Source organism: Schistocerca piceifrons, chromosome 3 (assembly GCF_021461385.2).
Source record: "Schistocerca piceifrons isolate TAMUIC-IGC-003096 chromosome 3, iqSchPice1.1, whole genome shotgun sequence".
Lineage (NCBI taxonomy): Eukaryota > Metazoa > Arthropoda > Insecta > Orthoptera > Acrididae > Schistocerca > Schistocerca piceifrons.
In genome coordinates, this window is record NC_060140.1 from 679553526 (window position 1) to 679580585 (window position 27060).

Consider the following 27060-nt stretch of genomic DNA (forward strand, 5'->3'; position numbering starts at 1 on the left):
CAATCAGTTGGTGTTTTCCGATGGTGTACTGTGTGGGTCCTTCACCAGTTTGTGTCATTGGCTGCTGTGCCATCATTTTGCTGCCCAAAGATCCGCTGTGGTACAGTGTAAGGCATGACATTGTTGCTGCACATCGGCCACTGCTGTGGCTGACTGTTTCTGTTCACGTACGGCATATGGCCTTGTGGTGGTGGTGTGTGACTTGCTCATGCATTGAAATTACTCCTGTTGTTTCGAAAATTTCTTTTAAATCATTTGTTTTTTCCGTTCTCAATACCGTACTCATTACCTCTGGGTATGTAACTTTGTTGTTGTGTGTAGCATCCTTGCTGTGTGTTTGGATCACACTTTATTGACTGATTTACATAACTATGTTGTTGTTGTGCCTGATTTTCTGTCGCTCCATTGGCTACAAGTCTTCTCTCATAGATTAAGTCAATACAATCAAGCACTGACAGAAAATATTCAGTGTCATACTCTTGTGTTATAACTAATTTTTCTCTATTGTGCGATGGTAAACGACTTTTCAAATTTTTTAAAACGTCTACCTGTGATATTGGGTTTGTCCAGTAGTGTGTCTTATTCAGGTATTTTTCAAAGTATCCACGTAGGCTACTGTATTTGCCACTAAATGGTGTGGGATTGAAAACCTCATGTCCAAGTCATTCTTGCACTGCCTCAGACCAGTATTTGTTGAGGAAAGCTCATTCAAATTGGATGTAAATGTTGCTATGTTTGGCCACTTTTCAACGTTTGGCCACTTTTCAACATTTGGCCACTTTTCAACGTTTGGCCACTTTTCAACGTTTGGCCGCTTTTCAACGTTTGGCCGCTTTTCAACGTTTGGCCGCTTTTCAACGTTTGGCCGCTTTTCAACGTTTGGCCGCTTTTCAACGTTTGGCCGCTTTTCAACGTTTGGCCGCTTTTCAACGTTTGGCCGCTTTTCAACGTTTGGCCGCTTTTCAACGTTTGGCCGCTTTTCAACGTTTGGCCACTTTTCAACGTTTGGCCACTTTTCAACGTTTGGCCACTTTTCAACGTTTGGCCACTTCAGTTGCCCATAAAAGAATGTCACCTTGCATATATCCAATGACAAATCTGATTTTCTATGCTTCCGTCCAGTTGCATGGAAACACATAACAAAAAGCACTGATAAATACTATTGGATTCATTCTTTTACCTTCGGCAGTGAATGTAGGAAACTGTCAATGTCTCAGCAGACCTTTGTCTGCAAAAATAGTTGATAACATGTGGCATTTTTGGTCGTATTTATGTTGTTACTGGAGTTACCTGTAATTCTGGTTGGTAAATGTTCAGGTGTGGGAGTTGTGGGTGTGTTTACATTTAGCACTCTAGAACTGTCACTAGTACCTGCTGTCGGACTCATGACAATTTGTGGATGGATACTGACAGGCTGTAGTTCATTCACTGTAGCCTGTGTATTATTTACGTACATATTTCGAGATCTGGTAACATTTTCTTCTAAAAGATCGTGGATTCAATCTTCTGCGGCTTGTAGGTTAATGTTTACCTTTGTTCACGATTTCATTTTCTTTCTTATGAATAGCCTGTTCTGCTACACCTGTGTATAACTTACAATCGGTTACTGATTTCTCTGCAATGGTATTACCCTTGTCTAATGTACTTTCTTCAGCTTGACTACTGATATCACTCAGATTTTCATTGATCTTCTTCTCTCTCTCTCTCTCTCTCTCTCTCTCTCTCTCTCTCTCTCTCTCTCTCTCTCTCTCTCATTCTTAGGACATGCTGAGTCAACTTCTAATGTTGCTACTCTTAAAGTAAGCTCTTCTACAGCTAAAGGTACACCTTCATGTTCTCTGTTTACTTGGATAACTTCAGTGGTTACCTTTTTTACTGTCAAACACAACTGGTTTTGTGTGGCTTCAGTGTTTGTGTTTGTCTCTGTGATTTTCTTTCTGTTGCTCTACTAGAGCATGATAGTCATTAAAAGAATCTACCTTCTGTCTTAACTCCATAATATTACTGTTAACTTCATAAAGTACTTCATGCATTACTTGTTTTTTCATATCATTCAATTTTTCGTCGATTTCAGTGCAAAAATTTTTGGTTAAGTCATCAAACTTCTGTGAGACCGTGTCTTGAAAAGCATTGAATACTTGTTTTCGTTTTTGTTCTTGTTTCACTATATTTAGATCCCGTGCAACAGTGTTTTGTTGCTGTTTTATCATGTTCATATCTTGTGTCTTATCACTGAAATTTGTATTGATACTACCTAATTTCATGTTTGTTAGATAGTAACTGCCATAGCAGTGTGTCAGTTGTACTACTGTGGTTGCTGTCAGCTGTACTTTCCAAGTGAAAGTTTGTAACATGTTGTCAAAATTCATATTGTAATTGCCCTCCAAGGTTTGATTCATAGAGTGGTATGTCACTCTGGGAGATGTGCAACATTGTCTCATCAATTGTAAACATAGTGTTGTCAAGGTTATTGTGCTGTGGAACATCATTATCATTTGTCACACCTGCAACACTCATCTCTGACCTACTTAAACCTTAGTAGGCATGCATGGGGCCTGAACTTCAATTGTTCAATCACACAATTCTATGTCATCTTGGTTGATTGTGTTTTTGCTATCGCTATCAACAATGTGCATATATTTTTTGGCCATTTTATATGAATATGCAAAAAAATAATATTTCAAAAAAAAAATGGAAAAATTTTGCATGAAAATTATTACACTCGATAATTGTAATTTACCTGATGTCAAAGCCTGTTTTACATCTATTATGATGCACAAACTATTGTGTTACAGTTCTTTTTGTTTCACTGACAATGTGTATCACATTGCAAAACTCATGTAAATTTTTTGCAAATAAAATTGAAGGAAGGGAATAATGAGAAAAAGGTTTCCACCTACATCAAAAGCTGCACTACCAAGTGCAACCATGCAAGCAACTTGCATAGCCGCCCTACCTTTGCTGTGCCGAACAAAACAGCTTACTATGGAAAATTTTACATAACCTGCATCCAGTTCCTATTACTTGCCAAAATTTCTCCTGAATTTTTGCCTTTTTGCTTTTTTTGCTCCCCATCATGATTCATGCAACCAGAAAATACAGACAATTACTTTTTGTGATTCATAACAAGGCCATAGAAATTTATTAACTACAACAATAGTTAACAAACCCTACTCACAACTGGTGCCCTAAAGTCCTGGCACACAGGTCAACAGATGCGTTACACACACACACACACACACACACACACACACACACAAAGGTGATGTATGAGGGGCGGCAACTTGAGATTAGCAGAGCAACAACATCTTTGCTTCTGTACTTTTCTGCCTCGACTGACATCTCTGCCCAACCTCTTTGCATTTACATATGTCTGCCTGTGTCTGTATATGTGTGGATGGATATGTGTGTGCGAGTGTATACCTGTCCTTTTTTCCCCCTAAGGTATGTCTTTCCGTTCTCGGTATTGGAATGACTCCTTACCCTCTCCCTTAAAACCCACATCCTTTCGCCTTTTCCTCTCCTTCCATCTTTCTTGATGAAGCAACCTTGGGTTGCGAAAGCTTGAAATTTGTGTGTGTGTTTGTGGGTTTTTTATTGTGTCTATCTACCAGCGCTTTCTCGTTTGGTAAGTTACAGAATCTTTGTTTTTATGTACAAATGTACATTTGAAAAGGATCGTAAAATTGTGTCACTAGAAATGTTCTGTGCTTGTTTGAGTTTTTAGGCTATCGAACTTCTTCTCTTACATTTCAATTGTAGATGCAGGCAGTTGACTCAAAGTACATGAGTGTGTGTCATAATTAAGAAAATCCTCCTTACTTGGTTTCATTTCACTTGAATAAAAAATACTTAATACTGGTATGAAATTTTGTCTTATTTTGAAACATGTACGATACAGAACAGTCATAGCCCATCATCCTCCAAATGGCACTTATTAACAGAACTTCTACCTACAAGAGTGTGAGAAACAAAATCACGTACAAAAAAATGAATGATGGTTTTTTTTTCATTTGTCTGCACCTTACCACACATTCATAATTCACATCTTTGCCAATGCTTATGGTCGATCGGTGTTTCATGTATTGTTTTGAATAAATTTTAACTTTACAATGTCCTGGGGGTTTTTCATCATGTACCTACACATCATATAACCGAAACAAATCTCCTTGTGTATTGTGCTTACTCTACTAGCCTGGTACTGCCTTCATTTACATATTGCATGCCTGACCTATTGCAGGAGTCCTACCATTCCCCAGCCTGTAGTAGAGAACAAGAAGTAAGCACCTGAGATCATCACAGAATGATCTAACCAAACCAGAGGACTGTGATCAACTCTTGGTACAATGATGAAATAGTGAGCTATCCCTGCACCCCATGAACACATGAAGCTTTGTTCCCCAATCCCATTAATTGTCCAAACAAATTGACGATGGCCTCGGAACTGTGGTGTACGAGGGGTGTTTGAAAAGTGCATGTAAAGTCCAAGAGATGGCACCACTGATGCGTATCGAGGTCATGTTTAGATAGTAACAGCTTTGGAAAGAACACACAACAAGTTTCAGCCATATTGGTCTATTTCTTTGTGTTTGGCATTCGTGTGAATCAAGGAAGTCAATTGATTGTCAAAAAATGGACAAAAAAGAATTTCATGTGGTGATTAAACTTTACTTTATGAAAGGCAAAACGCCTCAGGAGACTAAAGAGAAGCTTGATAAACATTATGGTAACTCTGCACATTCAATTAGAACAGTTTGTAAGTGGTTTCCAAATTTTCAGAGTGGCCATATGTGCACAAATGATTCTGTACATTCTGGACGCCCTGTGGAGGTTAAGACTCCAGAAATCATTGATAAAATCCATGATATTGTGATGGATGACAGAAGAGTTAGGTGCATGAGAGTGCTAGTGCTGTGGGCATCTCGAATGAATGGGTACATAATATTTTGCATAAACATTTGGACATGAGAAAGCTATCCTCTAGATGGGTTCCGTGATTGCTCACGCTTGACCAAAAACGGAATCATGTGAAGTGTTGCAAGGATGGTTTGCAGCTGTTCAGGAAGAATCCACAGGATTTTAAGTGTCATTTCGTCACTGTGGATGAAACATGGATACATTAGTATACTCCTGAGACCAAAGAACAATCTAAACAATGGGTTACCAGGGGAGAATCAGCACAAAAAAAGGCAAAGACCATTCCTTCGGCCAGAAAGGTTATGGTGACACTCTTTTGGGATTTGCAAGGGATAATCCTCATTGACTATCTGGAAAAGGGTAAAACTATTACAGGTGAATATTATTCATCGTTATTGGACTGTTTGAAAACTGAGCTGCAAGAAAAACGCCAGCAATTGGACCGCAAAAAAGTCCTTTTACATCATGACAATGCACTAGCACACACCTCAGATATTGTGGTCGCAAAATTAATGGAAATAGAATTCCAACTGGGTTCACCCCCCCCCCTATTCTCCAGACTTGGATCCCTCAGCCTGCTATTTGTTCCCCAATTTGAAGAAATAACTGGCCGGACAAAGATTTTATTCAAACGAGGAGGTGATTGCAACAATTAATAGCTATTTTGCAGACTTGGACAATTCCTATTATTTGGAAGGGATCAACAAATTAGAACAGCGTTGGATGAGGTGTATAAGTCTAAAAGGAGACTATGTCCAAAAATAAAAAAGGTTTACCCCAAACACGTAAGGAGTTTTTATTTTTGCACGGACTTTTCAAACACACTTGTATGTATAATTTGTGCCATTATGAGTTGTTGTTTGCAGCCAGTTGTGCTCAGGGCATTCAGTAGCTGCCTGTAGAGATGATTTATCTGCATCTTAGATGAGACTTCCTGCCAGACATACAGAGTTCAAACTGGCTTTCATTTCCAATCTGCCTGTTATTTACCAGAAGTGCTCCATTACCCGTGTAATGTTGCAACATTTTAGCCCTCTTTGCTTTCTGGGCTTGGGAGGAAAATCGGCTGCTGGCCCTGTGGAAAAGGCATTCCGTGCTGACCCCCAGCCGGTCCGGGGGTTAGAATAGGCCCGAGGTATTCCTGCCTGTCGTAAGAGGCGACTAAAAGGAGTCCCTCCCCCTCAAGGGGGTAGTTAGCGCCTGCATCTGGAGACGGATGGTTCCACGACCTATATGTGTGGTCATTTTGGTTTTTCACTTCTTCTAATTTCTTCCTTCCTTTGGTTGGTTCCTTTCTTTGTTCTTCTCCATCTCACTGTCTTCCTTCATCTTTCCCTTGCCCTCTTTCCCTTGCCCTCTTTCCCTTGCCCTCTTTCCCTTGCCCTCTTTCCCTTGCCCTCTTTCCCTTGCCCTCTTTCCCTTGCCCTCTTTCCCTTGCCCTCTTTCCCTTGCCCTCTTTCCCTTGCCCTCTTTCCCTTGCCCTCTTTCCCTTGCCCTCTTTCCCTTGCCCTCTTTCCCTTGCCCTCTTTCCCTTGCCCTCTTTCCCTTGCCCTCTTTCCCTTGCCCTCTTTCCCTTGCCCTCTTTCCCTTGCCCTCTTTCCCTTGCCCTCTTTCCCTTGCCCTCTTTCCCTTGCCCTCTTTCCCTTGCCCTCTTTCCCTTGCCCTCTTTCCCTTGCCCTCTTTCCCTTGCCCTCTTTCCCTTGCCCTCTTTCCCTTGCCCTCTTTCCCTTGCCCTCTTTCCCTTGCCCTCTTTCCCTTGCCCTCTTTCCCTTGCCCTCTTTCCCTTGCCCTCTTTCCCTTGCCCTCTTTCCCTTGCCCTCTTTCCCTTGCCCTCTTTCCCTTGCCCTCTTTCCCTTGCCCTCTTTCCCTTGCCCTCTTTCCCTTGCCCTCTTTCCCTTGCCCTCTTTCCCTTGCCCTCTTTCCCTTGCCCTCTTTCCCTTGCCCTCTTTCCCTTGCCCTCTTTCCCTTGCCCTCTTTCCCTTGCCCTCTTTCCCTTGCCCTCTTTCCCTTGCCCTCTTTCCCTTGCCTTCTCTGGTCTCCGTCCCGGCGTTTGAGACAGTCTGTCCTCTCTCTCTTCTTTGTCCTCTTCTTCCTTCCTCCCTGTGCGCGCCTGAAGGCCGACCCACGCGTTCGCGCTCGTAGCTGGTGATGGGGTAACGCGTAATTCCCCACCCTGGGTAGACAAGTAAGGCACGTACGTACCCCCTGGTAAAGGCCAGGCCCGGGGAGGGGTGATTGCCTGAGCTGATACCTTCTGACCATGCCGATTGGTCCCTCCGTCTGTTTCTCGGGAGGTGTGACCTGAGGTGTAAACATTCACCTAAGGCAGAAGTGCTCTCTGAGAGGGTCCCCACAAGGAAGGAGCACGCCATCGGAGATGCTGGCAATCATGGGGGATTCCTCCGCAATGGATTTCTCTTCTTCTCTCTCGACTTCTGCGCACAAACGGAAACTTGCCCAGCCACCAGTGACAAAAGTACTACCGCCTGCCCCACAGTTCCTCATCGTTTCTCGATCTGAGGACGGAAAGGATTTTTCCTCTGTCAACCCTTTCGTTATCCAGAAGGGCGTAGATGCCATAGCCGGAACTGTTAAGTCTTGTACCAGGTTGCGTAATGGTACCTTGTTACTAGAAACTGAAAGTGCCTTTCAGGCACAAAAACTGCTTCGAGCCACACTCCTATACATGTTCCCTGTCTGGGTGGAGGCTCACCGAACTTTGAATTCGTCTCGTGGTGTGGTTTATACTAGATCACTCGATGGATTGACTGACGAGGAGATTCAGTCTTTCCTCGCTGAGCAGGGCATGACGGCTGTCCATAGGGTCATGAAAAAGGTCAACAATGACCTTGTACCAACCCAGACACTTTTCTTGACCTTCGATAGTGTTAAGCTGCCATCACGCATCAAAGCGGGCTACGAGGTTATTTCTGTTCGCCCCTATGTCCCGACACCTACACGCTGCTACCAGTGTCAGCGTTTTAATCACACTCGCCAGTCTTGTTCCAATGCGGCTAAATGTGTCACTTGTGGCAGGGATGCCCATGAGGGTGACTGTCCACCTCCATCTCCTCGTTGTGTGAACTGTCAGGGTGACCATGCAGCATCCTCCTGTGACTGTCCCATCTATAAGGAAGAACGCTGTATCCAAGAAATTCGGGTCAAAGAGAAAGTGTCCACCTCGGCTGCTCGCAAGCTATTTGCTAGTAGAAAGCCCACGCTGCTCCCAGCGGGGAAATACAGTACTGTCCTCACCTCTCCTCGGACTACCAGGGAGGTGGCAACCCAGACATGCGATCTGACCTTCATCACCACGGTCGTCTGTTTGGCCAGTGCTAAGATCGCGCGGTCGACGTCTCCTCTTCCTCCCGTCACCCCACAGACACAAGCCCCTTCATCAGCTTCTGCCACGACGAAGACCCAGAAGTCAGATGCACGGGCCTTCAAGAAGGAAACGTCCTGTGCAGACTTCCTACATACCTCGAACTCCCAGCCATCAACCAGTACTTCCACCAAATGACCTTCCAAGAAGGCTCATAGGAAGCACAGTTCTCCTTCTCGGCCAAGGCGCATTTCTTCTCCTGCGCCACCCAGCAGTTGCCGCCCCAGGCCGTCATCCGTTTCGCCTGGCTGCACCACTGGAAGCCGACCATCTGGCCGTTCACCGGCGGAGGAAGCTCCCCCTCCTGGCCATCTTACCAAGATGGCCGATGAACCTATAGAACCAATGGACGATGACTGTCCGACTACTGATAGCGGCGGCAGTGATCGCTCGAAGCGGGGCCCTCAGCGGCCTTTGAGGTGACCTCTTCTTTCATCTTCCTTTTCTTCTTACGATGGCACTTATTCACTGGAATATTCGCAGCATTTGCTCCAACCAAGAGGACTTGAAGTTGCTGCTCCGCTTGCACCGTCCGCTCGTCGTAGCCCTCCAGGAAACGAAGCTACGCCAATGCGATCAAATTGCCTTGGCACACTACACCACGGCATGTAGAGACACTTTACGTGCTCGTCGACGTGCTTTACGCTCCTTTAAACACCACCCTACAGTGGCGAATTGTATGAATTATAAACGATTACGTGCACAGTGTCGTCGTATTATTAAAGAAAGCAAGAAAGCCAGCCGGGTTGCTTTCACAAGCACCTTCAACAGTTTTACTCCTTCTTCTGTTGTCTGGGGTAGCCCGCACGGGCTATCTGGCACTAAGGTCCACTCACCAGTTTCTGGCTTGACAGTCGCGAATGACGTCCTTGTGGCCCCTGAGGATGTCTCCAATGCCTTCGGCCACTTTTTCGCAGAGGTTTTGAGCTCCGCTCATTACCACCCTGCATTCCTCCCCCGAAAACAGGCAGAGGAGGCTAGGCCACCTAACTTCCGCTCCTCGAATCGTGAAAGTTATAATGCCCCATTCACCATGCGGGAACTCGACAACGCACTTGCCCGGTCACGGTCCTCCACTCCAGGGCCTGATTCTATTCATATTCAGATGCTGAAGAACCTTTCTCCTGCAGGTAAAGGATTCCTTCTTTGTACTTATAATTGCATCTGGATTAAGGGACATGTTCCCGCATGCTGGCGCGAGTCTATTGTTGTACCGATTCCTAAGCCGAGGAAGGACAAGCACTTGCCTTCCAGTTATCGGCCCATCTCGCTTACCAGCTGTGTCTGTAAGGTGATGGAGCGAATGGTTAACTCTCGTTTGGTTTGGCTGCTCGAATCTCGACGCCTACTTACCAATGTACAATGTGGATTTAGTAGGCGCCGCTCTGCTGTTGACCATCTGGTTACCTTGTCGACCTTCATTATGAATAACTTCTTGCGGAAGTGCCCGACCGCGGCTGTGTCCTTTGATTTGGAGAAGGCTTACGACACCTGTTGGAGGGCGGGCATTCTCCGCACCATGCATACATGGGGCCTTCGCGGTCGCCTCCCTCTTTTTATTCGTTCCTTTTTAATGGATCGACAGTTCAGGGTACGTGTGGGTTCTGTCCTGTCATACACCTTTCGCCAGGAGAATGGGGTGCCACAGGGCTCAGTTTTGAGCGTCACTCTCTTCGCCATAGCGATCAATCCAATAATGGATTGCCTCCCAGCTGATGTATCAGGCTCCCTTTTCGTGGATGATTTTACCATCTATTGCAGCGCGCAGCATCCATGTTTCCTGGACCGCTGTCTTCAGCATTCTCTTGACCGTCTTTACTCCTGGAGTGTCACCAATGGCTTCCGTTTTTCTGCCGAGAAGACTGTCTGTATTAACTTCTGGCGCTACAAAGAGTTTCTCCCACCGTCCTTACGACTCGGTCCCGTTGCTCTCCCATTCGTGGAGACAACAAAATTTTTAGGTCTTACATTTGACAGGAAACTTAGCTGGTCTCCACATGTCATATTTGGCTGCCCGTTGTACCCGTTCTCTAAATGTCCTCCGTGTTCTCAGTGGTATGTTGTGGGGAGCGGATCGAACCGTCCTACTTCGCCTATATCGATCGATCGTCCGCTCCAAGCTGGATTATGGGAGCTTCGTATACTCCTCTGCACGGCCATCCATCTTACGCCGCCTCAACTCCATAGAACATCGGGGTTTACGTCTTGCGATCAGAGCATTTTATACTAGTCCCGTCGAGAGTCTTCATGCTGAAGCTGGTGAATTGCCACTCACCTACCGGCGCGATATACTGCTTTGTCGGTATGCCTGTCGGCTACTGTCAATGCCCGACCACCCGTCTTATCGTTCCTTTTTTGACGACTCTCTCGACCGTCAATACGGGTTGTATGTCTCTGCCCTGCTACCCCCTGGAGTTCGCTTTCGTCGCCTCCTTCAACACCTTGATTTTTCACTCCCTGCAACCTTTCAAGTGGGCGAGAGCCACACGCCACCTTGGCTCCAAGCTCAGGTTCACGTTCACCTTGACCTCAGCTCACTCCCAAAGGAGGTTACCCCCGGTTCGGTATACCACTCCCGTTTTGTCGAACTTCGTTCAAAGTTCATTAATATGACCTTCATTTATACAGATGGCTCTAAGACCAATGACGGGGTCGGGTGTTCTTTTATTGTCGGGGCACAAAGTTTCAAATACCGGCTCCATGGCCATTGTTCGGTCTTCACAGCTGAGCTCTTTGCCCTCTACCAGGCTGTTCTTTACATCTGCCGCCACTGACATTCTGCTTATGTCATCTACTCCGATTCCCTGAGCACACTCCAGAGCCTCAGTGATCCGTATCCGGTTCACCCTTTCGTGCACTGAATCCAACGCTCTCTTCAGCAGCTGGGGGATGACTGTTCTCCGGTTAGCTTTATGTGGGTTCCTGGCCATGTCGGTATCCCTGGGAACGAAGCTGCAGATGCCGTGGCCAAGGCTGCGGTCCTACAGCCTCAGACAGCTTCTTGTTGTGTCCCTTCATCAGATTGTAGCAGGGTCCTTTGTCAGCACATTTTATCACTGTGGCATGCCGATTGGGCTGCACTTACGGACAACAAGCTTCGAGCCTTGAAACCTCTTCCCGCGGCTTGGCCGTCCTCCTCACGCCTTTCTCGGCGGGAGGAGGTTGTTTTGGCCCGGTTATGAATTGGACACTGCCGGTTCAGCCATCGCCATCTGCTGACGGCTGCGCCGGCGCCATTCTGCCCATGTGGGCAATTGCTGACAGTCCGCCACATTTTAACGTCCTGTCCGGATTTTAACACACTGCGTCTTGATCTTGGCCTGCCATGTACTCTAGATGCCATTTTAGCGGATGACCCATGAGCAGCTGCTCGCATTCTTCATTTTATCAACTTGACAAACCTCTCTAAGGACATTTGATTATGCTGTTTTTTTAATCCTCTGCCTGTCTGTCTGTCTTTTATCATGTTTTCCCTTTTAGTTGCTGTTTTAAACTTGTGCCTTGCGGTGCCTTCCTAACGTAGTCTGGGCACTAATGACCGTTGAAGTTGTGCGCCCTAAAACCACAAAAAACAAACACACACACACACACACACACACACACACACACACACACACACACACACACACACACACACACACATTTTTGTCTGAAAGCTTAAATGTTAACCAGTCTTTCCATTGTGCCTGTCTGCAACTCAATTTCTCCTCTGTGTTGTGCGTAGTGGTCTGTCCTTTTCATATTATTGTTATTCCATTCTGGACTTTCCATTGTTTGACTTAATTAGCTGAAATCGATAACAGTATGGCAGGGATGAGAATATTATAGGCTGATGAAAAATAAGAGTTGTTTCATGCAAAGAACTAAAACTGAGTGAACATTATGAAATATATTCAGCGAAGTAACTTACACCTGACAATAACTTAGCTTCCTGATGATGTAGCAAGATACCTTCCTTCTAATAGACAACACATTCTGTCTGTGGTAAGTGGCGGATCTCTTCTACAGGTACAGGGAGATGTACTAATTACTTTGCTGACACTAAGAGTTAACAATAGTCTATAGTGAGAGAAACATATAGCATGTCTACTCAATATATAGCTCTGAATCAAACTGTCTTTGACTCTCAGTCCTACAGATATCGCACATCAGGGCTGCGGCCCTTCGATTTGTGATACTGATGGCACTGTCATCCCTACGGGTACAATACCATATGCCTGGCATTAAAAAATATTTTCGTTTTCAGCTGACCCAAATAATTGGAAAATCTTAAAAGAAGATATACCATCTACAGTAACAAATCCAGGAGAGGGTGGATTTTTGCCATTTGGGGTAGCTGGTGTAATGGCTGGAGCAGCAAAATGTTTCTATGGATTTGTGGGCTTTGACTGTGTAGCAACTACAGGTATATTTTCCTAAATAATTTATTTATATACACAATACGTAAAGTACTTTAGTGCAGTAGTTACTATAAAGCTTCAGTAACTTTTATTTCTTTTAGGTGAGGAAGCAAAAAATCCACAGCGGTCTATTCCTATATCAATTGTGATATCACTCGTCATCATATTCTTGTCATACTTTGGTATATCAACAGTGCTGACAATGATGTGGCCATATTATGATCAGGTTGGTTAAAATAGAACTTAAACAAATAACTTAAAGAGAGAACTTAAAGAGAGTCATAAGATCTGGAACACTTAGGACAGTTTTGTAATTTGTCAAAATATACTAAAATGTAGCCAATGTTAGTAATTCTGTAACTAAAGTTAATTAACAAAAATGTTTGCAGTCAGTTCATTCAGAATATTACTTGGCCATTCTTTGAAAATCAATGGTAAATGTAAATCCTAAACATAAACAACACTTTTGTAAAATAAATCAAACAATGGAAAATCTGGGGTTGAATGTAACAATATTATGATAAGGAAAGTTGCTACTCACCATATAGTGGAGATGCTTACCTCTGTCCATATCAAACCCACTAACCACCAGCAATACCTCCACTTTGACAGCTGCCACATGTTCCATATCAAGCAGTCCCTTCCATACAGCCTGGCCACACCTGGTTGTCACATCTGCAGTGATGAGCGATTCCTCTCAAAATTTACCGAGGGTCTTGCTGAAGCCTTCACTGACCATAATTATCTTCCCAACCTGGTACAAAAACAAATCTCTGTCTTATCTTTCCAGTCTCCCACCACCTCCCAAAGTCCCACTGTTCGGCCACAGAGGAGCATACCCTTCATAACTCAGTACCACCTAGGACTGGAGCAACTGAATTACATTCTCTGCCAGAGTTTAGACTACCTCATGTTGTGTCCTGAAATGAAAAATGTCCTGCGCACTGTCCTTCCCACTCCTCCCACAGTGGTATTCTGCCACCCATTGAACCTACACAATACACTCAACCATCCTTGCACAACCCCTGCTTCCAAGCCCTTACCTCATGGCCCTTACCCCTGTAATAGACCTAGATGCAAGACCTGTCCCATACATCCTCCCACCGCCACCTGCTCCACACTGGTCACAAACATCACCTATCCTGTCAAAGGCAGGGCTACCTGCGAAACGAATTGTGTGATCTACAAGCTAAGCTGCAACCACTGTGCTGCATTCTATGTGAGCATGACAACCAACAAGCTGTCTGTCCGCATGAATAGTCACCAACAAACTGTAGCCAAGAAACAAGTGGACCACCCTGTTGCTCAGCATGCTGCCAAACATGACACCCTTCATTTCAATGACTGGTTCACTGCCTGTGCCATATCGGTCCTCTCACCAACACCAGTGTTACTGAATTGCACAGGTGGGAACTTTCCCTGCAGTACATCCTATGTTCCTGTAACACTCCTGGCCTCAACCTTCGTTAGTCACTGTCATCACTCATCCAGCCCTTTCCCTGTTCCCATTCCAGCATTACACAACTCTCATCCCACCATAACACCCAGTCTTTTTCTCTCCTTTTCTGCTATTTCCCTCCCCCACCCCATCTCTCACCTGCCCTCCATCTAACCTACAGCACTTCACTGTCTGCCACCCCTGCCATAGTATCCCTCCCCATCCCTGCACCAGTCTCCTCCTTACCCCCACCCAGTTGCAATTCCCATCACACACCAGTACTGCTGCTTGCAGTGTGGTTTCAGTTGCCTGAGACTGCAGTCAAGTGTGTGCGTGAGTGTCGTCTATTGTTGACGAAGGCCTTACAGGCCAAAAGCTTTATTTTTCACAGTCTTTTTGTTGTGCATATCTGTGACTCAGCATCTCTGCTATATGGTTAGTAGCATCTTTCCTTTTCATAATATCTTTACTTAGATAAAATAAAAAGTCTATACATACCAAGCAGTAACAATCTCACATGCAGACAAGAGATGAGAGAAACACCAGCTTTTGGAACTAGGTTTCTTATTTGGAGAAACAAGAGACTTAGTGTAGTATAATTATACAGAGACGAGCTAATTCAGTTACTCTGAGCTCTTTGTAAAAATAAATAAAAAAGAGCAGAACAAGAGAGAAATAAATAATGAAGTAAAAGCAGCAGATAAAATTTGAGAAATGGATAAATGACCGTTACTGACAATTTGTTGAAAATTTTGCCAATATTGACAAAGGCTGAACAGCAAGTGCACATTGGTTGGTCTGCAGCTCTGATCTCACAAGGGCATATGATGCAGTATATCCTTCTAGCACTGTGGTTGTTATAGTGGCTGGAGGGTTGATAGGGTCACAGGATGAGAAGGTCTAATGAACATAGTGTTGGTGGTGCCAAGTGAACACAGTGCTTTAGTGGTCCACCCGCTAAAAACTATTAGCCAAGGAGAACAAGTAGGTTGTTATATTTCAATCCAGGGAAGAACTGGAAATAGAAGTGACACTTTTTAAAATGAATGGCTAATGTGTGACATTGGAAATCTGTTCATGGACTAGGCAAAGCTTTACACATGTTTGGAACAATTTTTAAAATAGTTGAAAACATCTGGCTAAACTATGACTATCACCAGATAGAAGAAATAGAGAAAAGGGAAGGAAGGGGTATGGGAGTGAGGGAGGTTGAGAGTAATGCAGATATTTTGTGCTTGTGTAGCATGAAGAGATTTTGTTGAGTGAATTAGTTAAATCTTCCACTAAAAGAATAAGGATTAGAGGTGTGTGTGTGTGTGTGTGTGTGTGTGTGTGTGTGTGTGTGTGTGTGTGTGTGGGAAACATAAAATAAATCTGCTTCAAACATGCAGGACATTTAGTGTTGTCAAGATGTTTATCACAGAATATAGTAATAAAAGCAGGAAGTATTATGCCATCACTGAGGAAAATATATGCAGGACCCAGAAGATATGACAGTTAGTAGCGGGTGCAAAGTTTTGACGACTTACGTACTCTTATCTTTCTTCCAGGCAACTAAGTTTACTTTGACTTTCCTTATTACCTAGAAAAGTTGGACTATGTTTTATAATGAAAGTAGGTGTATAATGCAATAACATCTAAAACACTTGATCTGTATCAGAAACTTTTGTTAACTACTATGTACCTTATTTGTTTGATTTTTATTCCTTTCATGTATCACATTTTAGTGCTGTTGTCTAAATATCAATTTTCTCATCTGTAGCTATATACATGACTTATTCTGTAGCTATATACATGACTTATTCTGTAGCTATATACATGACTTATTCTGTAGCTGTATACATGACTTATTCTGTAGCTGTATACATGACTTATTCTGTAGCTGTATACATGACTTATTCTGTTTGATTATCTCCATTAGCTTGGGCTCCTCGCATTTTGTCATCTATAATTCTCTTTTCTTCATATCCAGTAATGGCATTTTTTAGTGTTCATATTATTTACACTCCGTTACTAACAAATTTAGATATTTTTATGCATCCTCCTTCCTTTTTTGTATGAGGGTCATTCAAGACGAGCTTAGAAACAGATAAAAGTAAAAACAAATTATTTTGAGAAAATAATTTATTTTTCATTATAATCTCCTTTAAATTAATTTACATTTTGAATCATTGCTCCAACTATTTTAAACCATCCGAAAAGTATGAATTCAGAAGGTCTGTAAAATGCGCATCTGCTTGGGTGATGACACAATTTGATGTGAACCATCCACTGAGCCATTTTTTAAAGTTTGGAAAAAGATCACTGGAGGGCCAAATCTGGTGAGTGTGGTGGATATTGCAACAATTCAAACTTTAATTCCATAATTCTGGCTATCGAAACTGCATTTTCATAATGGAAGAAGATCTTTTTCTTTTTCAAATGAGGATGTTTTTTCTTGATTTCTTCATTTAACTGGTCCGATAACAACACGCAACACTCCCCATTTATTGTATTTGTATTTCTTTATTCACCCCGTAAATCGTGATGAAGTACATAGTTTCTACAAATGATACTGGATGTTTGTTTCTGTTTCAAGTAACTGGCGTAGATGATTCCTTGCACTCCCCAAAAAACTGTGGCCATCATCTCAGCATCTTTGCAGTCTTTGGAGCCCATATGCCTTTGAAAACCGACTGTTTCGATTGTTCCTTAGTCTCTGGAGTGTAGCAGTGTATCCATGTTTTGTCCACAGTTCATTATTGACACAGAAATCCAGTAGGATTTCACTGGGAAAATGCCAAAACCACCTCAGCATCAACCATTCAGTTTCATTTATTCCTCACTGAGAGCAAATGTGGCATCCATTATGCAGAAATTTTTTATCCAATTTTTTGTGCAAAATTGAAAACACTGTATCGTGTGATATGCATGTGGCTTCAACTATTTCATGAACTTCAATTCCTCAATAACTCAAAACCTTATCAGGGATTTTGTTAATCATTTTGGGGATGGTCACTTCCACTGGATGTTCTGAATGCTGTTTGTATTTTGTGGATGTACAACCACATTTAAACTCATTTACTCAGTTGCAAATAGCTGTGAACTTCACCCAACTCAGCTTTGATCTGTTTTGGTGTTCAGTCTTTTAAATAGAAGTTTTTAATCACCACTTGAAATTCACCTTTTTCCATGCTGGAAAATAAATGTGAGCTTGTTGCTTCAGTCAACTGAGACGATGAAACAACATAATAGGTACAGCTGTGACCTCACCTGTCTTCTACTGACAGATATCACCTACTACCAGAAAACTGTTTTGATGCTATGAGTGCTATCTGTTGGACATCCTAAGGACTTACTGAATGACCCTCATTGTTCTCCTTGTAAATACTGGTTGCAGATATATTCCTCTTTTGTCTGAGAAAATTGTGCATAATGTTAATTGTTGTTCTGATTAGGATCCACATGCCCCTCTGCCATATGTGTTCAACCAAGTTGGATGGCCAGCAGTTATGTGGATCGTGACTACTGGAGCTGTCTTTGCTCTATGCACTAGGTAAGTGGATCCACCTTGCAGTAAAATCATGGTAGGGGTAAAAAGCACAGTATGAGGAAAGACAACCACAAACTGTTTTAAAACTCTCTCTCTCTCTCTCTCTCTCTCTCTCTCTCTCTCTCTCTCTCTCTCTCTCTCTCTCTCTCTCTCTCTTGTGAATAGTGATCTTTAATAATTTTAGGGCAATGAATAGAGGGGGGGGGGGGGGGGGGAGGGGGGTGTGGATTGACAGGAAGGGAAGGGCATCAGGGATGATTCCTGTGAGAGTAGCTTACCTCTTGCCTGTGGATCATATTCCTGTGAAAAACCCAGATACAATGTCTTTTTCCATGCATCCATCAATCCATCACATCCTGTTCTAGACATGCCATTGATATGTTGTACCTCATCAGAAGCAGGAATATTTGTAAGAGTAAAAAATCATGTAACCATTTTACTGCCTCCAATTTATTTATCAATATGACCTTGAAAGCAATGTCCGCTTGAACAAAATAGCCACCATCAGATTATGGTCAGATGCAAACTTGAGCACTAAGTTGTATGTCGGAATCCAGTCAACCTCAGTTGCTATCAATCTTTTCTCCATTTCTCTATAAATGTATGTACTTATTATTATGTGTATCTTGAACTTCACTTCACAAAACCCGTATTATGCTGTTTCGAACAATTAAAAGCTATCCAAAAGTACCATAACCAGATGTTTATGTTTGTTAGTTAAATAAAACATAGAATGAATTTTCCTTGTACCCAATGGATTACATACTAAAATGTAGTCAGTTCATGACATCTTCAACTTAGAACAATTAGCAGACCAAATTTAGTAATTTTTGTATTTCCAGTTAATCTATGCAGTAAGGTCCGAGGGAATTTCATTAACACAAGTAAATTATTTCAAGAGAGCAGTAACAACATTGGAAAAATAAATAAAATCATAGCTTGGCCTTTGTAACAAATTTTCCATACTAAATTTTAATGCTGGGTAACTGCACTCTGCACTACAAATCTGTTCTTATGAGCTCTGCCTTGTCCATTGCATACTTCATAGTTCAACTTAGTCACTGACGAGGAGATTTTCTAATTCTTGTTTGTATTCAATCTCTTTATGAACAATGTTTAGGATACAAGATTTATTTTATCACTGTTGAGTGCTGAGCACTCTGATTTAGTAATAGTAATAATAATAATAATAATAATAATAATAATATTATGATGATGATGATGATGATGATGATGATGATGATTTAAATGAATGTTTCTGTAGAGTGATGTATAACAGTCATGTACTTTTTCTTTTTTGCAGTAAAATTTGTGATCTGGTTTAATATATGTCTTTTTTATTTAATGTGGTTCATTTTTGGTTATTGTGTAACATTCTCACAAATGGCCACAATAGTGGCACTGATGAAACAGTGTACGTACAGAAAGTTGTTAATGTGAACAATTGAAATTTTTGCAGTCTTCTTGGTGCCATGTTCCCTTTGCCAAGAATTTTGTATGCTATGGCAAGTGATGGCTTACTCTTCCAGTTCCTTGCTAAAGTACATCCACGCTCACAGACACCTGTTCTGGCAACAGTGGTCTCAGGTATTTTTGCTGGTAAGTGTTTTGTCCAATGTTATATGTTGACAACATTGCAAAAAAGTATGTAGTCATAAGAGAAGTAAAACCTGGTCATTGAAACTGTCCTAATCCTGCTTAACACATGTATACACTTCTCTTTAATTTTAATACTTTGTCAATGATTAGGGCATTGGGGATAATGGAGACAACTCATAATAAAAAAAAACAAAAAAAAAAATAAACACACACACACACACACACACACACACACGTCTCCCTACGTTGTTCTCAGTCACATGCCCAGGCCCAAGGCACTCAATCTAGCTGGCACATTTCCCTCACTGCCACACAATACTATCTGAGTGTGAGAAGGGTGGAGGGGACATCAGTGAATGCACTGCCTTTAAATGGCGGTGGAGTCATACTGCATACGATCAGGTCGTATAGTTGACATTTGTTAACAGCATAGATCACAAGCAGCAGGTGTTCAGTATTTCTGAAGACATAACATAATTTTTATCTGGTAGAATTTATCGACATACAGACAGGCGTGGATATTTTCAAAGAGTTTTGCAGTCAAATTGCCATGTAATTGTAACTTATTTAGTTTCATAATAAAAGAAAAGGTCATAAACAAAAATACATTGATCAAAATAATGCAGCACTTGAACAACCACATTTTGGAGATTGGGAAAATCTACCTGAGAAAAACATTGCAGACGTACTGGACTGTTTTAATGTAAAAAGATTTGTAATTAAAATTTGAATTATCTTGCAGGTAATAAGTTAAATCTGGATATGCACAGGGTACTTTCAACTGTCTCAAAAACACCTTGAAAATAGATGTAAGAATGACAGTGTCCTTGAAACCTTTATAAAACTATCACTGTAATTCTTGCAACACCACAATAAATTCTTCATTCTTCAAACTTTTTTTTTTAATGCCAGTGAGCTCTGGGAACTGGATTGTTTTTGTCAGAATGTATCCCTCTACAAAAAAATGGCTCTAAACCTAACTAAACTAAGGACATCACACGCATCCATGCCCGTAACAGGATTCGAACCTGCGACCATAGTGGTCGCGCGGTTCCAGACTGTGGTAGCTAGAACTGCTCGGCCAGCCTGGCCGGCGTATCCCTCTGCAATATTATTTTCTTTTTACTTGAATTCCTATCAGATAAGAAAGAAGGAACTTTGGATTGTGTTTCTGTGGGCAGTGTGCAGTCAGATCCATTTCAAGTACAAAGTCTGCAGTCAATTCTGGATGTTCAAATTTTCATTCCTGCATTTCTTTTTCCTTCGTAAATTCAACAATAGAAGATGTAAATTATAAAATCATTTCAGGCATGCCCCTTGACTTAACCAACATACTTTGCAGTAATATATGAAGTCTCCATGCTGTTTGTTCATTTCCATTGAAAACTGTTGCAACTGAGAATGGAATAAGGGGTGTGATTTCAGAAATTTTACTATTTGTACTGCTAATTTCTTAAAGTGCTCCATGCCTGCAAATTTAGCACAAAGTGCTTCTTGATGTACAGAACAATGAATACCATCTGTTGATCATTGTAAATTTTTGCCCTTTCATTGTCATCTAAAAGTTCAAATTATTTCTGCATGGTATCATAATGTCTTCTCATAGCAAATAAGCAGTACTCATCACTTAAGCAATTTGAGAAGTCTCATCCCTGTCTTCTGTCATTCCCAGTCATTTTAAATGGTTGTGATGATACATTGCTAGACTGCTTCACTTTGTGCAAACAGCCATTGGACCTGTGAACACCCTTCATACCACCAACAAGTAGTGAAGGGTAAACAGTGCTGACACTGCGATTCTGCTGAACTCGGAGAGTTGTGCTGACCGCAAAATGCCACATTGCAATGCAAAATTGATGTTGCACTGTTTTGGGTACCTCTGAGAAGGACCAAGCAAAGGCAAAGTGATAGGCTGGGCTTGGACCCACCCACGGTCCGCACATGCTGCACATGTGAAGTTTGGCATGCCATGGCAGCTCTGTTTAAGATACACGGGATAAAATTGAAAAGTAAGAGAACATGTTTTTAGCATAAGGCAAATGATGTCTCACTGTTGTAAGTAAGTAAGTAAGTAAGTAAGTAAGTAAGTAAGTAAGTAAGTAAGTAAGTAAGTAAGTAAGTAAGTAAGTAAGTAAGTAAGTAAGTCAATTCTTTTTAACAAATAGCAAGATCTTGCTATTAAACACTTAAATACAGATGCATTAGATTTACTCAAGAAGACAGACATGAATTTTGAACATACAATTATTATTGTAAAGATTATAAATATCAATAGACTGATGAAAAGTGCTACTTTTTCTGTGTATAATGATGTTTGTAATAAAACAGTGAAATTTGCTGCTGATTCTAAGGAAATCCTTATAAATTTTCTTGGCATGGACAAGGGGACCACATGGCAATTGAATTTTTTTTAATTTTTTATATTTGTGGTACATGAAGTTCAGAGCTCAGATATGAAATTGGCAAAGAAGTTAGGCACAACTCTAAAAAATTCGTGAGAAATTAAACTTGAAAGCTTCTTGAGAATGTTTTATTCACTAAAATCACAACCATTTCTTAGATGGGCTACATGGTTCTGAGGTAGTGCTTGTCTGCCATGTGGGTGGACCCAGTTTGATTCCCAGTTGATGCAAGTTTTTCAACAAAGCTGCATGGTCTAAGTGCATTTCTGTGAAGTGTAAAATACAAAAACATGGATTTAAAAACATTGGTAGTATTAGAAACTGGTTATTGCTGGTTAGAATCTCATTTTGTCATTGTTGTTATTTTTCATCCAGTTAGAATACCTATGTCACTGAAATATAAAATTCATGAAATATATGGTACAAGACGATTAGGTATATGTTAATTCCCATATATTTGATGAATTTTATCTGCAAATGAAGTAGGTATTGTAATTGAATGAAAAAATAATGACTGAAATGAGATATGAACCAGCAGTTACCAGTCATGAATGCTACAGATTATCTGTTTTATTTTTTTTCTCTTTTTATGTATTTGATGCTACAGGAAAATGAATGTAGAACATGCATCTTTGTTCAAAAATTTGCATCAGCCAGGAATCAAAACCAGGCAACCCATTTGGCATTTTATAATCTTTCACAGGATACAGTACCACACACATTACTACCAAAACTAATTTTCCCCAGTTGATTGTTGGATTACAGTAAGATTGGTTAACTTATGTACAGTCGAACTGAGGTTTTCTCCAAAGCTTTCAGTTACATCATGAGATGAGTCTGGTGGATGATAAAAAGATCCAATCACCATTTTATGCCCATCCCTGATCCATCTTGCCAAAACAATCTCACATGCAACTTCAATTTCTATCTTGGTGAATTTGAGTTTCTTTTCTACTGTGACAAATATACTACCTCCATTTCCCATTGGACTATCCTTTTGATTTACAGTTAAGTTTTCCACAGAAATCTCAGTGCTATCAAATTCATGTTTCAACCAGCTTTTTATACCTAGTATTATGTGAACTTCACTGCTTTTCAGGAGTGCTTTGGACTCCAGCACTTGGTAGTTAACCACAAGGTTTTCAATACTCTCACCTGTGGGAGGCATTTCTTTCAATTTTCACTGATACTTCTGGGTTTTCTACAGCTTTTGTTATGTGGATTGGATGGAGAGTTGCCTTGTGTGCACCCCACAGCTACCTGGGTAGGCTCTAATGTGTAGTGCACACCCTAACTCATTTAGGGGAACCTTACAATTCTCAACCCTAAGGTGCAAGTCCAGGAAGTCACAGTCTAGCCTGTCACAGAACCTTTGAAGTCTCTGGTTCAGTCCTTCCATGTGACTCAGAACCAAGGTGCCATGGTCTGTTCTGGGAGCAATGATGCAAATTGTGAGCTTCATTGAAACTTCATGTGTCGAGGCTGGACTTCTAAACATTCTCTGCCAGTTACTGGAATGATTTAAGTATCACCTTGTAGCTGAGACAACAGGCATTATTTGTTCCAACATGTACCACAATCTACAGTTGGTTGCACCCTATTCCCACAATGACTCCCAGAATATCCTCTTCAATGTGTTGAATGAGGCCACCAGGCATACACACTGAGAACAACTGGTGTCCTTTCCTATTCCTTGCTGCCATTTCCCTAAGAGCTACCATCATTCACCATATGTTTTAACTGTTGATGATTAATAGTCCCATACACTTTTGTGTTTCCCGTTCCTTGACACTGGACAAAACATGTTTCCTCAAAACAGGTGAAGTGAGCCCCACTGGTTAAATATAACTTTCAGTGAACAACAACATCTTGAACCTTTTGGTTAGGGCGACAGCTGCCATTCATTCCATTTCAGGAATCCCTTTTCACAGGACCTGACCATCCATGGTCATCACATCTATAGGGATGAGCAGTTCTTCTCCAAATATGCCAAGGGTCTCACTGAGATCTTCACAAGCTGAAATTGCCCTCCCAACCTTGTACAAAACTAGATATCCCATGCATTCTCTCTCTAGTCACCTACCACCTCCCACATAAGTGCTGTCCAGCCACAAAGGTGCACCCTACTCATGACTCAGTACAACTCAGGACTAGAGTAATTGAAGCACATTCTCCACCAAGGTTTTGACAAACCCTCTTTGTGCCCTGAAATGAGGAATATCTTCGTTCCCTTACCACTACACTCCCCACCCGTCTGACAATGGTGTCTGCTGCCCACTACACCTATACAATATGCTTGTCCATCTCTACTCCACTCTTACTCCCAACCTATTGACTCACCTCTCGTAACCTTGCGGTACACCTAGCTGCAAATCCTGTCCCATACATCATCCTACTACCACCTACTCCAGTCCTGTCACAGGCATCTCTAACCCCATCAAAGGCAGGGCTACATGTGAAAACAGCCATGTGATCTACAAACTAATTATCAGTCACTGTGACACTTCCTAAATGGGCAAGACAACTTACAAGCTGGCTGTCTGCATGAATGGCCACCATCAAATTGCAGCCAAGAAACAGATGGACCACCCATTAATAAATATGCTGCCCAACATGATGTGCTTTAGTCAATGACTGCTTCACAGCCCATGCCATTTGGATTCTTCCACCAGCACCATCGTTTATGAATTACACAGTCCCCCTTGGTCTCAACCTTCACTAGTCCCCCATCTGTCTCCTTCCCTGCTCCCATTCCAGCACTACACTTGCCTTCTATCCCACCTATACTCCCACTAGTGTGTTTTCCCTCTCTGGTAGCCCCCCAACCCACTCCCGGTACAGCACAGCCCACAGCATCCTTACACTGCACCTTGCAGCCCTATCCTGTCATATTGCAATAATCCTGTATGCTCCCACAGGCAGCACAGCATCTTCCCACACCCCTACCCTGGTACTCCTCCCCCTCCCTGCTTCTTCCTTTCCCCTAGGAACACCCCCCCCCCCCCCCCCCCCCCCCCCCCTGCAGATTGCTGCTCACATTAGATGCAGTCACAGTTCAGTTCCTGAATCTGGAGACAGTGGCCATGTGTGTGTTACTTGTGCTTATGTGCATGTGCACAAGTTTTCTATTTTGGAAGGAGGACTTCGTACTTTAGAGGATTTTGTTGTTGTGCCTGTCTGCAACTTGGAGCCCTCTCTATATGGTGAGTAGCAATCTCTCCTATCCATATTGGTGCTAAGATAATGGTTGGTTAGTTAGTTAGTCGGTCAGTTAGTTAATTAGTTGTATGTTACATGGATCATATTTGTGATATCTCTCTACACTGTGGAACAAGTCAGTTTAATTACAAACTATGCTTTCTCAGTGAAGAATATGACAACATAATCACCATCTGTATGATTGTCTTTTACATTAATCTTAAACTAGTTTTAATTTTTTCCTTGTATGCCAGTATGGCTGAATACCTTATCCTTCACAGTACCAAATTATAGCTGAATGACGTAAAGTGTGAATAACGGAGGGAGTCATAGTAACTACTATCTGTATATTGGAAGCACTCAGTGATTGACAATTGTGTAAACTAGCTGGAAAATTTTAGCATCTGGATATCCTTTTCATCCTTCAACATATCAACTGCTCTGAATTAAGTAGATTCTTCAATCTTGCTTATGTGCCTATTGATCATTCAGGGCTTCAAATGTACTGTGAGTTGTGACCCTTAAGTTTTCCATTATGTATATTCCTCCAAAGGCTTTCTACGGCAGTGTATAGCATAAAGCATGTCTTATTCTGAAAAAAATATGTGTGTCTACAATCACAGTATATTGTATTTGACACACCTGCTTGGGAAAAAAGTCTGACAGCTGATTGCCAGGGGATGATCTGAGGATAGCACTGTGTACCAAAACTGGTATGATACTTACTAGCACTGCTGATTTTTGAATTTTGATTAACTGTTAACAAAAAATGTCCAAGGAAGTTAAACTGGGAACTATAATTAGGAATAGTATACCACTGTGGAATCTTCAGATTTTTTGTAGCTACATTAACTAACCTCAAAAACTTTTTAAATTTCACCTATATAAAACAATACTTTTTATGATCTAATGCAGTTCTAATCCATTATTATTATTATTATTATTATTATTATTATTATTATTATTATTGTTTCTTTCCTTTCTCAGACGTTATGTCTGGTTAAAAATGGAAAGTGACGCGGACCTTGATTGAGCGTGACTTCCTTCAAACTGTACGGTATATGTTACATTGCATTTAGGAACTTTCGGGTAATTGAACATGTATCAATCAATCTGTAGTTGTATATAAAAACAAAGATGAGGTGACTTACCGAACGAAAGCGCTGGCAGGTCGATAGACACACAAACAAACACAAACATACACACAAAATTCAAGCTTTCGCAACAAACTGTTGCCTCATCAGGAAAGAGGGAAGGAGAGGGGAAGACGAAAGGAAGTGGGTTTTAAGGGAGAGGGTAAGGAGTCATTCCAATCCCGGGAGCGGAAAGACTTACCTTAGGGGGAAAAAAGGACAGGTATACACTCGCACACACGCACATATCCATCCACACATACAGACACAAGCAGACATATTTAAATATGTCTGCTTGTGTCTGTATGTGTGGATGGATATGTGCGTGTGTGCGAGTGTATACCTGTCCTTTTTTCCCCCTAAGGTAAGTCTTTCCGCTCCCGGGATTGGAATGACTCCTTACCCTCTCCCTTAAAACCCACTTCCTTTCGTCTTCCCCTCTCCTTCCCTCTTTCCTGATGAGGCAACAGTTTGTTGTGAAAGCTTGAATTTTGTGTGTATGTTTGTGTTTGTTTGTGTGTCTATCGACCTGCCAGCGCTTTCGTTCGGTAAGTCACCTCATCTTTGTTTTTATGTATAATTTTTCCCACGTGGAATGTTTCCTTCTATTATATAGATATCATTAATCTGTAGTTGTATATATACGTTTGGATGCAGCTGTATTGCGCTGATGTATTGGTGGATATTGTGTGGTATGACTCACGTAGTTGATAGTATAATTGGTATAATGTCAACTTTATCCTGATGCCACATGTCCTTGACTTCCTCAGCCAGTTGGATGTATTTTTCAATTTTTTCTCCTGTTTTCTTCTGTATATTTGTTGTATTGGGTATGGATATTTTGATTATTTGTATTAATTTCTTCTTTTTATTGGTGAGTATGATGTCAGGTTTGTTATGTGGTGTTGTTTTATCTGTTATAATGGTTCTGTTCCAGTATAATTTGTATTCACCATTCCCCAGTACATTTTGTGGTGCATACTTGTATGTGGGAACGTGTTGTTTTATTAGTTTATGTTGTATGGCAAGTTGTTGTTGTATTATTTTTGCTACATTGTC

General features: G+C 41.7%; 1 protein-coding gene across 1 annotated transcript in view; it reads left to right on the top strand.

Moving 5' to 3' along the window:
- LOC124787862 (cationic amino acid transporter 2) overlaps positions 1 to 27060 on the top strand; it is a 437092-nt gene that overhangs the window by 368393 nt on the left and 41639 nt on the right. Inside the window, exons 7-10 of the mRNA XM_047254825.1 lie at positions 12546 to 12704; positions 12801 to 12925; positions 17575 to 17672; positions 19129 to 19268. Of these exons, the coding sequence (XP_047110781.1) occupies positions 12546 to 12704; positions 12801 to 12925; positions 17575 to 17672; positions 19129 to 19268 (522 nt within the window). The remainder of the gene's footprint in view (positions 1 to 12545; positions 12705 to 12800; positions 12926 to 17574; positions 17673 to 19128; positions 19269 to 27060) is intronic.